At 54.4% G+C, this 12164-nt stretch overlaps 1 protein-coding gene across 1 annotated transcript; it reads left to right on the forward strand.

Moving 5' to 3' along the window:
* The first annotated feature begins 1870 nt into the window (after positions 1-1870).
* MTFP1 (mitochondrial fission process 1) lies at positions 1871-6432 on the forward strand. Its single transcript, XM_007953959.1, has 4 exons — positions 1871-1925; positions 3019-3146; positions 3855-4087; positions 6360-6432. The coding sequence occupies exons 1-4, from the start codon at positions 1871-1873 to the stop codon at positions 6430-6432; spliced, it is 489 nt and encodes a 162-aa protein (XP_007952150.1).
* The last annotated feature ends 5732 nt before the right edge of the window (positions 6433-12164 follow it).

The following is a 12164-nucleotide window of genomic DNA, read 5'->3' on the forward strand; positions in this document are numbered from 1 at the left end:
ACTCCTAAGGAGGGCATCCTGGCCTTGGTTTACAACGCTCTGTTAGGAAAATTAACTAATGAATAAAACAACGTTCAGTGCACAAGGAGTGGAATTCAATGCCCACAGCTTCCTTCCTCACTCCCGCTCTCTCGTCAGCCCAAACTTTTGCCTCAGGATCCTAGAAGTGACTTCCCGCTAAGAGGCGGAACGCATGCGCAGAAAGTCTGTTGCATTCTTGCGCGCGCCTTCCTTTTGGGCCTCCTGATTGGCCTAGCTGGTGGGAGATCTTCCGCCATCTTTTCTAAGGGCAATGAAGGTACACCTGGCCGCCACCACGGTGAGGGCAGAGGTCCCATTCCATTTAGGATTCTCCGTGCGTCCTAGCAACTCCCGCGCGCTTACCAGTGCAGGTCCAGGCGACAGCACGCAGCGATTGCAGTGGGCCTGGACCTGGAATAGGAGGGAGGCGGGGGAGCAGCGATCACGTGGTGTTAGGGACCGTCTCCTAATTCCTCTCCAGCACTGCCCTTGTTTTAGGGGCTGGGGACAGCTTTGAGTGCCCGAGCCCTTATGACTGCGAGGTCACCGCAGGTTATCCTACACGACCCTACGTTGTCACGGCGCCCAGGATTGAAAATACGGCTCTCAAGAGGGACTCGATCTTCATTTTCCTCATCATTATTTGATTATCCTAAAAGCTAACTCTTAATAAGCGCCTACTGCGTACCACGCAGCAAATCTGTGTACTGCCTTGGGTTGCTACAAAGAATCAAAGACATAATTCTTGCAGAGTGCTCAGACGAGAGCCTGATACACTCAACGTTCAGTAAATATCGGCTAATTTCTTTCTTTCTTTTTTGTTTATTTTTAGAAACGTAGAACTGGGGCTCAAAGAGGCTAACAGCAAATCCGCAGCTCAGTTGGGATTTGAACCCAGGACGCCCTGTTCTAATTCACAGACTTTTAGTGAACTGTAACCCCACATATAGCACAGATGGGTATACTGAGTTCCAGCAGAGGCATGGGCTCCTTCTGTAAACACTACCCTCCAAGATGTTCTGCTAATTTCCCTGTAGTCCTGTGCTTCAATTCTACCCTCATCTCATTCATTCATTCGTTCGTTCATTCAAAGTCCTGTCCTGACACAAGGCGAGTGCCAGGTTTGGGGCCACACCAATCCCAGTTAAACGCGAGTGCTTGAGAGGTGAACATGGCACCTGCTGGAATGGACTCATGAGTCCGGGTATCCACCTCGCCAGGGGGTCCATTCATTCCTACGGTCTCCTTTAGGGAGCTCAGTGGAACAGCAAGGCCTCGGAGCGACCCTGTACTGAAATCCCGGCTCCACCCTTAACAGCTTTGGGACCTTGCAAAGACACTCGCCTTCCCTAGAGGTAATCCAGCTAGAGTCTTTAGCGATTGGCCTGGACAGGCCCGAAGTAAACTCAACAGACATGCGACCGTTGTAATTAATCCTCGCAACCGATCTCGGGAGTAACCCCATTTTAGAGATGAATGAAACGAGGCTCAGCGAAGCAGAGACTCTTACCAGAGGTCCAGCAGCTAGAAAGTGTGACACCTGAATTCGAACCCAGGCCTCTTTGGCTCCCCAAACCACAGTCAGTCCTGGGAGAGGGGCGGAGAGATAGCGCCTCCCTCTCTGACAAGAGAAAACCTATAAAAAAAATCAATCCGGAAAACCCGAGCCCGGGAGAGGGGCTTCGGTGTGCGGGGGAATTTGCAGACGCTCCCTGCGAGCGGCAACAGCCTGCACGACTTGCCCTTCAGTCCGGGACCTTTGCCTGGTCCCATAGCGGCCGCCCGGAGCGCTAGTGGAGGCCGAGGTGTCCCAGGCGGCTGCAGTGGCTGAAACCGCGGAGCGAGCGCCATGCCTGAACGTGCCGAGCGTGACCTCTACCGGGACACGTGGGTGCGGTACCTAGGTGAGCCCCGGGCGATGACCCACCTCCTTCCTTGTACCTGGAGTGATGGGGGGCTCTAGACGTTGTTAGCAGGAGGAGGCGGGAGGGTCTTAGTTCTCAATCCTCCTGTGCTCAAAGAAGACTAGGGACTTGCCCAAGGTCACACACCGCTGGTGGGTCCAGCCTTGTGCCCCGGCGCCCCTGCACCAACCCGAAGCCCCGAGGAAAAGGGCGACCGTGCTGACCTCAGGCATGCCTGAGGGCTGGCTGTGGAGGCAGGTGGATCTGGACCCCGCAAACCATTAAGCGCTGGACTACTGGCTGACATGTTGGCGATTCCAACCCCCCGAGAGGCGCCTGGGAAGGCAGCCTGGCGATCTGCTTCGGAAGGTCACGTTCTCGAAAACTCTGTGCAGCGGTTCTCCTCTGAACACATGGGGTCTCCAGCAGTGGGAATTGACTAGCTGGCAATTAACACCAACACCACTCGCTGGTTAAGTTTGAGCCTCAGTTCCTCCCTGGCAGAAGGGGTCGAAGAGGAGGTAAAGCCTGACACACGGCGAGTGCCGGATCTCTGTTGCCTTGCACAGGCAAGGACATCCAACTACTGAGTGATGGTAATGGTGACTGTGCTGGGAGGCGGAAGGGACACGATGGCGCTAGAGTCTATGTGGGCCTGCTTGGCTCAGTTTTACAAGTCCGGAAACCAAGGTTCAGAGAGGTAGACTCTTGCCTAAGGCCACCAGCTATTGCTCAGTAGGCTAAGATTAGAACCAGCTCACCGCAGCGCCCCCTGGTGGAACAGGAAGAAGTACAGTCCGAACGCTCCTTAGAGGCGAGGATGGCTTCTTCTCCTGTACTTTGGTCACGTTGTCAGGAGGGAGCAGTCCCTAGGGAAAGACGTCATGCTTGGTAAACTGGAGGGTCAGTGAAAAAGAGGAAGACCCCCAACGAGATGGACTGACACAGTGGCTGCAACGATGGGCTGAAGCCCAGCAAAGATTATGAGGACGGTGCAGGACTGGGTAGTGTTTTGTTCTGTTGTACACGGGGTTGCTGTGAGTTGATATGAGACTCAAAGACACTTAACAAGAAAAACAACCCCCCCCCCCAGGTTATGCCAATGAGGTGGGGGAGGCCTTCCGCTCCCTGGTGCCGGCAGCTGTGGTGTGGCTGAGCTATGGTGTGTCCAGCTCCTATGTCCTGGCAGATGCCATCGACAAAGGCAAGAAGGCGGGTGATGTGAGTGTTAGCCTCCTGCCCCTGCTGTAAGCCTGTTCCCCGCACGGTCCAGTCCGTAGCTTTGCATGTGGTGAGAGGTCTGTCCCTCCTTGGGCAATTGTTCACTCTCCACAACCTCACCTTGGTACAGTCCATACCCCCAGCCCTGGGTGTGGTAGGGTACCCCCTCGGCCCCAGTGTATCCTCAGCCCTGCATGTACTAGACTTCTCACCCATATCTGGGATAGTTCATCTTAAGCCCTGCGTGGGGTACAGGCCACCCCCAGCCCTGCATATGGTCTAGTCTATACCCCAGTCCAGCATGTGGTAGAATCCATTCTCAGCTCTGTGTAAAATACAGTACAGTCCTATGTGTGTGTGTGTGTCCCTGCCCCCACTTCAGCCAACTGTAGAATCATCTAGAACCCAACTCTACTGCAGTTTGGTCTCCCCTTTCCTCTGGTGGTGTAGTGCCTAAGGCATTTGACTGTTAAACGGAAGGCTGGCATTCAAACCTACCAGCCACTCCTCAGAAGGAAGATTGGGCAATCTACTTCCATAGTGATACTGTCTTGGAAACCCCAGGAGGGGTCACTATGGGTCGGATCTGACTTGACGGCAATGAGTTTGTTTTTTTTTTTTTTTTTGGTTTTCCCCATGGGTACTGGCTGCCTCCTCCTCCCTGGTCTAGCCTCATGCCTCTTGTGTCAAACGCCTCTGTGTCCACAGGCATCAAGCTGTGAAGCAGACCACAGCACCAGGGTGACTTTGGCTGTGGTGGACACCTTTGTGTGGCAGGCTCTGGCCTCTGTGGCCATCCCAGGCTTCACTGTCAACCGCGTGTGTGCCGCCTCCCTCTACGTCCTGGGCACCGCCACCCGCTGGCCTCTGGCTGTCCGCAAGTGGACCACCACTGCGCTGGGGCTACTGATCATCCCTGTCATCGTCCACCCCATCGACAGGTGGGGGCACCTCCCGGCCTCAGGGATCAGCCACTCGACAGGGGTAGAGCTAGGCTCAGAGAGATGGCTCACCCACGTTGTACAGAGCAATAGCAGAAGCAGGGCTGGCCTTCAGTGTTCCAGAGGTAGAAAGGACAGTTTGTGCTCCTGTCATATGATCTGGGAGGTACTTTGGCAGTAAAGAAAGGGGGTGCCTTTTTTTTAAATTTTTTATTGTGATTTGGGTAAAAATTTACACAACAAATTCACTTTCCATACAGCAGTTCACATACACTTTGTCTCATGACATTGATCACAATTTATCACAATGCAACAGCTCCCCTCCCACTTTCTCCCAATAGTTACCTCTTCCCTGTGTCCTTCCCTCCATGCACTTCTGCCCCCTGAGCTGTCTCCTGTGCATAAGCAGCCCTTCTTTCTCCTATGATTGTTCTCTCCAAGGAGTGTATCTACCTCAGGTGAATGTTCAGCTCATATGCCTGTTTTTGTTTGGCTGGAAGCCACAGGTGTGGGTTCAATACCAGACCTGATGGGCAGCTAGGGGCTATAGTCTCAGTGGTTCCACCAGGCTCTATGGGACCAGCAAGCCTGGTCCTGGAAGGGGGTGTCTTGACGATATGTGACAAAGGACAAGTACATTCCCAGAAGGAAAGTCTAGTATTACAAGGGTAGGCCAGAGCAGGTGTACCTTGGAGGCCATGGGTTTTGGGGGTGTTGGTGAAAGAAGCACAGCAAACTGGTTTAAGTAAAACCAGACCCAATCCACTGCCATCAAGTCAATTCCACCTAGTAGTGACCCCCACTGGGTTTCCAAGATGATAAATCTCTACAGAAGTAGATTGCCCCATCTTCCTGCCATGGAGCAGGTGGTGGGTTTGAACTGCCAACCTTCTGGTTAGCAGTTACATGCCTTAGGCACTGTGCCACCAGAGCTCCTTGGTGTCAGTAAAGTAAGAATTAATTGTTTTGTGAAACAGAATGTCCTGGTTGTGTTGCTTTCAGGCATGGCGCAGTCTAGGCCTTCAAATGATATCATTTGGGGTACGAATCTCTGCGTCCTGCTGCCCTTCTCCCCCAACCCCTCCATGTTGGTTTCAATCTCTTTCTCCTGGTGGCAGTAGAGATGGCTCCCAACTATTCCCAGCTTTCACCCCACTGGCTTAAGCCCCATGAGAGCCTTCTAGATAGAGCAGAAATCCTGTCTCCCACTGAAGAAAGAGGAGGAAGTTGTTTTTTAAACAATTCATTTTTGTTGTTGTTGAGGATGTACACAGCAGAACATAAGACTAATTTAACAGCTTCTATGTACAACAACATGTACATTTCAGGGATGTTTGTTACAGTCTTCAAGGTTGAAGGTTGCCATTGGTTCATCCTGGACCTAATGCCCACCTCTGAGTCAGTTCCTCTTTTCTGATTGGCCAGAGTTGGGTCATGTGCCAGCTGTTAGACCCAGAGATAGGGTCAACCCAATAGACCAGTCCTAGGATGAGGGACTGTCTTGTCTGTCTTGTGGTTTCCTCTGAGCTAGTGGGAGGTGGAGTTGTTCCCTGGGGCCCTGGGGGAACTTAACTCATCGGGACCTGGATAAGTCCTTTACCCAAGGTGTGTTTCAGTGCCTCCCACTGGAGAAAGAAGAGGACGTTGTTTTTTAAACAATTTATTTTTGTTGTTGAGGATACACACAGCAGAACATGCACAAATTTAACAGCTTCTATGTACATTTCAGTGACGTTTGTTACAGTCTTCAAGGTGTGCAACCATTCTCACCTTCTTGTTTTGAATTGTTAGGAACAATTAACATAAACTCGCTGCCCTTTAATTTTTTTTTTTTTTTTTGTGATGTGGGTGCAAATTTACAAAGGAGATTCGTTTTACTCAAAGCAGTTCATGCTTGTTTGATTACACTGTCCCAATTACAATCCCCAACCATAAAATGCTCTCTTCCCCTGTCCTCTCTGTGACTAAACCTTCCCTGTGCCCTTCTTACCTATGCATTTGTGTCTGTCCAGCTTTCCTCTATGCAAATGCTGCCCTTCTGATGTCTCCTGGCTGATTGATCTAAGGGGTGCATCTCCCTGGGGTAGGTGGATGCATCAAGAGGAGGAACTTTTCGATCCTGGCTTCCCCTTGTAGCCCCAAGTGGGGGGAGGGGCACACAGGACAGGTCTCTTCCCCTGGATAGCATTTGTACCCTGCATCCAGGAGCCCTGATCTGCCTGCTTCCTCTGTTAGCCCCATGGCCTGCTCACCATCGCCAATCTCCATTCAGGTCTGTGGACTTCCTCCTGGACTCCAGCCTACGAAAGCTCTACCCATCAGTGGAGAAGCCCGGCTCCTCCTGACCTCACGCCGGTACCTGGCCTGGCCCACTCCCTGCTCCATGCCAACTTCTTCTTCCTGCCCAGGGATGCGGTGCCCTCGCTCTTTGGGGTCCTTGGTCCTGGCACCTGAGTGAGTTTGAGCTAGACTAAGTCTTAGAGATGGGCCTGGAGGAGCTAGGGCTACAGCTGGACCCCGTCTGCTTCCCTGGAATCCATGATCCTAAGTGGGAGTGGACCCCTGGTGGGCCTGACTCTCTCCTCCAATGAGGATAGCACGCTCTCAGTTGAAGAAGACTGAGGCCCAGAGAGCACAAGGGATGTGCTCGAGATCCACCATGGAGCCAAGGATCCAGGCCTCCCGGATGCTCAGCCAAGCCACCCCATGGCACACAGACAAATGGGGACACGTGAGGAGGGGTACTGTGACCTGCCTAGATCTGGTGTGGGGGCTGTGGGGGCCTGGCTGAAAGGCAGGATAGGCCTGAGCCAGGCCCTCCAGGAGCCCAATAAATCCTCCAGAAGTTGAGTTTTATTCTGCTTTTTCTGCAGGGGATGAGCAGGGTGGGGTGGTTGGGGAGCAGGGCTGGGACCCCCACTTCTGCAGCCCTGCAGCCCTCACAGGGCCTGCCTGTTGGGCTCGGCTGGTGCCTCCTAGTCCACCAACACTGCCCTACAGGTGCCTGGGGTTCCAGCATTGATGCCTCAGTGCCCTCCGGGGTGGGCGTGGCCTTCTCGCTGCAAACTTCCTAAAGCACTGAGGCACTGGGAGCGAAGCCTGTTCGGTAGATACCACCTGGGCCTGAAGGTGCCCAGAGATGGTGAAGGCACCCCGTCCGAGCACATCATGAGACCCCCATGAGGGAACTCGGGAGTCCTGGAGAACAGGGAGCCACGCAGGAGGTTGTGCCTCTGTTTACCTGTCTTCTTGGTGGCTTCCCCTGAGCTGCTGGACCTGGGGCAGTGAAGGGGGGCATTTCCCCCGCAGGCAGCCCATGTTGTTGGCAGCTCAGAACTGTGGGGAGGGAGGGCATTCGGTCTGATGGAGGCAGGGGGGCTGGTGTGGAGTGCGGGGCAGAAGCTGCCCAGCCCCTTTTGTTCAGCCCCACAAATCGGCCTTACCACCCTGGCCCTGGCCCTGGCCCTGCCCCTCATGGCCCAGGTGGAGCCGGGTGGGCTAACCCCACCCAGGTGGGATGGCCTACACCCGGGCCAGACTTAAAAGGTGCCAGGGGTCAGACAGGCTGCGGTGAGCCAGGATGGAGGTCCTGGGACCATGGCTCCTACTCTGAGGGGGGTGCAGCTGCAGGGTGAGCCTGGCACCTCCCCTGGGGCTCGGAGTCCCTAAGAGGGCTTTCCCTGTCACATTTTTGCCCAATCTGGCCAAGTCCCCTTTGTAACCACCCCATGACCTCTGCCCAGTCTACTGCTGCTCCCTCTGGCCCTCTTAAATGCTCAGGGTCTCTCTCACTCCCTGGCCTTTGCCCTCAACTTCCACACCCCAGCCCAGCTGACACCCACCTAGCAATTCTCTCATCTCCTCCCTCCTCCCTTCTCTCACACCTGCATCCTGTAATGGCTCCCATAAATTCCTTGCTTACTCTAATAACTGCCATCGGTGGGGTTCTCTTCAGTCGATGCTAGGACTGACCAGCCTTGGGCCTGGTCTGTGTCTAAGCTGTCAGTCTGTTCTATGTTCTGGCCTTGTCGCCTTCCCCATCACCTGCCCCCCTGCGCCTCTGAGCCCCCGACTCTTTCTCTTGGCTCTGAGGATCTTTCAGGACCGCCGCCCCTTAGCTGAGCCCTCTATGCGGCCCCTCTGGGCCCTGGTTGCCTCACTGGTGGCCCTGCCTTGTGAAAGAACTAATGGCATGCACGTGGACATGATGAGCTTTTTCTGCTTGGCTCATCTTTGGGGCCTGGGGCCTGACACACAGTAGGTGCTCACCTGAGGGGCTCTCAGACTCTGCTGGGGCAGAGAAGGTCTGTGGCACTCAGCCACACTTTACCATGGTGGTACAGTGGATTGACTGGGGAGGTGGGCATGGTGGGGGCGGGTTCTGGCAGGCTCTGCTGGCCACACCCTCACCGGGGCGGTTCTCTGTACACCAGCCTGGGCCGAGCCTTCCGGGGAGAGCCTCCTGCAGCAATGTGAGCAGACACAGGTCCTCCTGGCAGTGAGGGAGGGAGCCCCAGCTCAATGCCGGCACCTGTGCCTCGGCTCCTGCCCACCCTCCCTGGTCCCCATCATGCCTGGCTATGTGGTCTTTGCTGCCCTGTTCACGGCTTGTGGCTTCATCCGGCTGGTAAGGGGGCTGTTGAAGCTCATGGGGACAAGGGTGCTAGGAGCCTGGGGGTACCTGGGACATTTTGGGGAGAACTGGGGTGTCTGGGCTGGAGAAGGGGGTAGAATCAGATCATACTGACTTGCTGTGTGACCTTAGGTAAGCCGCGGCCTCTCTGAGCCTCAGTTTTCTTTTTCTAAAAGAAGCAGAGTCCTGATTGTACAGAATTTGGCGACCAGGGGCATGGTGCAGACTAGCCGTTTGTCGTCTGCATGTTTGTTTGCCACATGTCTGTGCTTGCATTGCACCTTGTATCCTCAGCAGCCCCATGAGGGAGGGGAAACCATCACCCCATTTTCCAGATGATGAAACCAATGCTCCCAAAAGAGAAGGCCCCACTGTCTCCCTCCAGGTGCAGTTTAGCACATTACTCTCCAAAGCTTTTGAGTGGGAAGCACCTTCTAGACAGAAACTGAGGAGCTCTAGTGGTATAGTGGTTAAAGCATTTGGCTGCTAACCAAAAGGTCAGTGGTTCGAACCCACCAGCTACTCCACTGGAAGAAAGGTGAGGAGGCAGTCTGCTTCCATAAAGATTTGCAGCCTTGGAAACCCAGTGTGTGTGGGGGGGGGTCACTAAGTCAGAATCGACTGTGTAGCAATAAGTTTTTTTTTTTTTTTTTGAGGAATGAAACTGCGGCCCAGAGAGGGTGATAGACTTTGAGGCCACACAGTGAGGTGGGACCAGGCAGGGAGCCACTTGTCCTGGCTTCTTAAGGCACTGATGTCCCCTCTGATCTCAGGGAAGTGGGGGAAGTACTTTGCTGATCTGGTCTACGTGCTCCCACCTAGTCGCTCCGAGCAGTCCCCCATTCCTGCCTTCCACCATTGAGTCAGCTGCAGAGCCGAGAGCTGGGCACTGCCTAGTGCCCCTAGCTCGTTTTGGGCCCTGTAGCCCTGAAGGTTCTGCAGGAGGGAGGAAGGGGGTCCAGTGGTGGTACAGTAGATTGACTGGGGAGGTGGGCATGGTGGGGGCAGGTCCTGGCAGGCTCTGCTGGCTGCTCCGTCCAGTGGTTGGTGTTGGGAGCAGGCACCCATCATATTATGGGCCCCCTTGTGTGAGGCCTGAGAGATCTTTAACCAGAAGCCTTTTAGTGTCAGGGATTCTAACAAGTCTTTTAGTGTCGGGGATTCTAACACTCCCCATGCCTCAGGGCTTTTATCTACCCTCCGGACTTGGCACGTATCAGAGATTTCCTCCGGATTCAGCGCGTATCAGAGATTTGCCTGGCTCCTGAAGTCTCCCACGTATCAGGGCTCTGCATCCTCCCTAGATAATAATTCCCTAAGTAGACTTTGGAGCCGGGGGATTCCAACACGTCCCCCAACATCTCAGATCCCTGCCCTAAACCCCTTAGCAACAACCAATCATCTGTACCCCTTTGCCCTGGTGCTACTCCACCCTATATTTTTTCCTACAAAAATGTGATAGTAAAGGAGCATGCACGAGGTCTTTTGCTCAAGCCACTGAGTCGGTGAGAGCAGGGACCCTAGCTCGAACTAGCTAATAAACTCTCCTTCTTGCACTTGCATTGTTGTGTGTTGGCAAATTCCTCGCACCGAACAACTCCTTCATAACCTGGGTCCAACACTTGGTGTGATCCTGGTGCAGCCTGGGGTAGGAGTTTATATTTGGAACTCTGGATTCTCCTGGGTGCTTCTCCTCTGTCCTCTTCTCTGGCTTGGCTGTCCTGGGAACTTGTCATGAGCCTTCAGTATTTGCTTCCTGGGCACCCTGACATGCTAGACTCCCATTAACCCCTCTTGTTTCCCTGCCAGCCCAGAAGTCCCCACGTTACCCCCAACCCCTTTGGTTACTGGATCGCTGGCTGGGCTTGGGCATCTAGACTTCAGTGCAAGGTTTTGGCCTGGTTTATCCATTCCTACAGGTAGGGGACATGGGCTGGGCTGAGGCAGTGCCCATAGGGGAAGGATCCTTGCCTCAGGGGCTCCTGTGCCTCTAATTCTGAGCTAGGATGCCCCTGATGAGAGCAGGAAGAGAAGGGCGGGGTGGCAGAAGGGGAAGGGCGTGGGCTTCAGGTGGCCTGGTCCCAGCTTGGCCTGCTTCCCCTTTGCTTTGTGGCCTTGGGCAGGCCCCTCAACGTCTCTGGGCCGCGGGTCCTCCCCGCCTGGTTTTCATTCCAGCCCAGGATGGAGCCAACACCAGCACTGTTTTCTGGGCTCTGAGCTCCACGTGGATTTGCTGTGGCTGGCAGCCCCCACTGGCCTTTACAGCCATATGTGGAGGAGTGTGTGGCCAGCCCCAGCTGGGATCCGGAAGGAGTCCCTGTGCACTACAAATTCATCAAGCATCATGGGTACCAGACCTGGCGGAGGGAGACAGGGTCGGGTGTGGACTATTCAGTGGGTGGCCTCTCTGGGGAGAATGGGGCAGGGGCTGAGAGCCTGGCCGGAGCCAGATGTCCAAACGGTGCCCTCTGGGAGTCCTTGGGTGGTCCTCTCCAGGCCAGGGGAGCAGGAGCCCTTCGCTGGCTTCTTCACCTCTGTTTGCCCCTCTATAAAATGGGGAAAGTGCCAGCATCTTCATAGCACTGCTTGTACACTGAAGGGGGAGATGCTTAGCTCACGGCCTGCCATGCAGAATTGTCAACAAAGATGGCGTGTGATGGTTTGGGACCAGGCTGGGGCCACATCTCAGTTCAGGGTCATCCTCTGGGCCCCACTCACCTCCAGCCTGGGTCTTTCAGGTGATTGGTGGGTGGGAAGGATGCCTGTTCCCATTTCCTGGCCTGAGAGGTCTCTGAGAGACTGGAGCTGTCCTTCCAGGCCTTCAGCTTTACTGATTCTCCTGATGTGAACGGGAAGCAGATGCTCCCTGAGATTCTTCAGCCTGGGGGGGTTCTCTCTTCCCACAGGCTTATGTGAACTGCAAGCTGCTCGTCTGGGATCCAAAGGTCCCATCTGATGCCACCAGGAAGGCCTGTTCCTTCTACAGGGACCCACACAGGCGAGTCACATACACTGAAGTATACTGCATGCCCTACCCTGTAACAGATGCTTGATGTATATGATCTGTGGGAGTCCCTGCTGGTGCAAATGCTTAACACACTTGGCTGCTAACTGAAAGGTTGGAGGGTTGAGCCTACCCAGAGGTGCCTTGGAAGATAGGTCTGGTTTTTGAAAAAATCTCACATTGGAAACCCTGCGGGGCACAGTTCTTTGACACACATGGAATCACCATGAATTGGAATCGATGGCAGCAGTTTTGTTTTTTTTCATTGCCTGGGAGGGTTTTGGCAGGAGAGGAAACAAGCACACAGTGGCTCAGACTAACTTTCTAGAAAGCTTGGCCCTCTCCTAACAGTTTCCCATGGCCAGCCAAACCAGCCCAGGTGCCTTGGCCTGGTGTGGGCAGCGTGAGGTATGTTGGGAAAGGAGACTTTGGATGCTGAC

Source organism: Orycteropus afer, unplaced genomic scaffold, assembly GCF_000298275.1.
Source record: "Orycteropus afer afer isolate SDZICR_OR568_19922 unplaced genomic scaffold, OryAfe1.0 scaffold00420, whole genome shotgun sequence".
Taxonomy (NCBI): Eukaryota; Metazoa; Chordata; class Mammalia; order Tubulidentata; family Orycteropodidae; genus Orycteropus; species Orycteropus afer.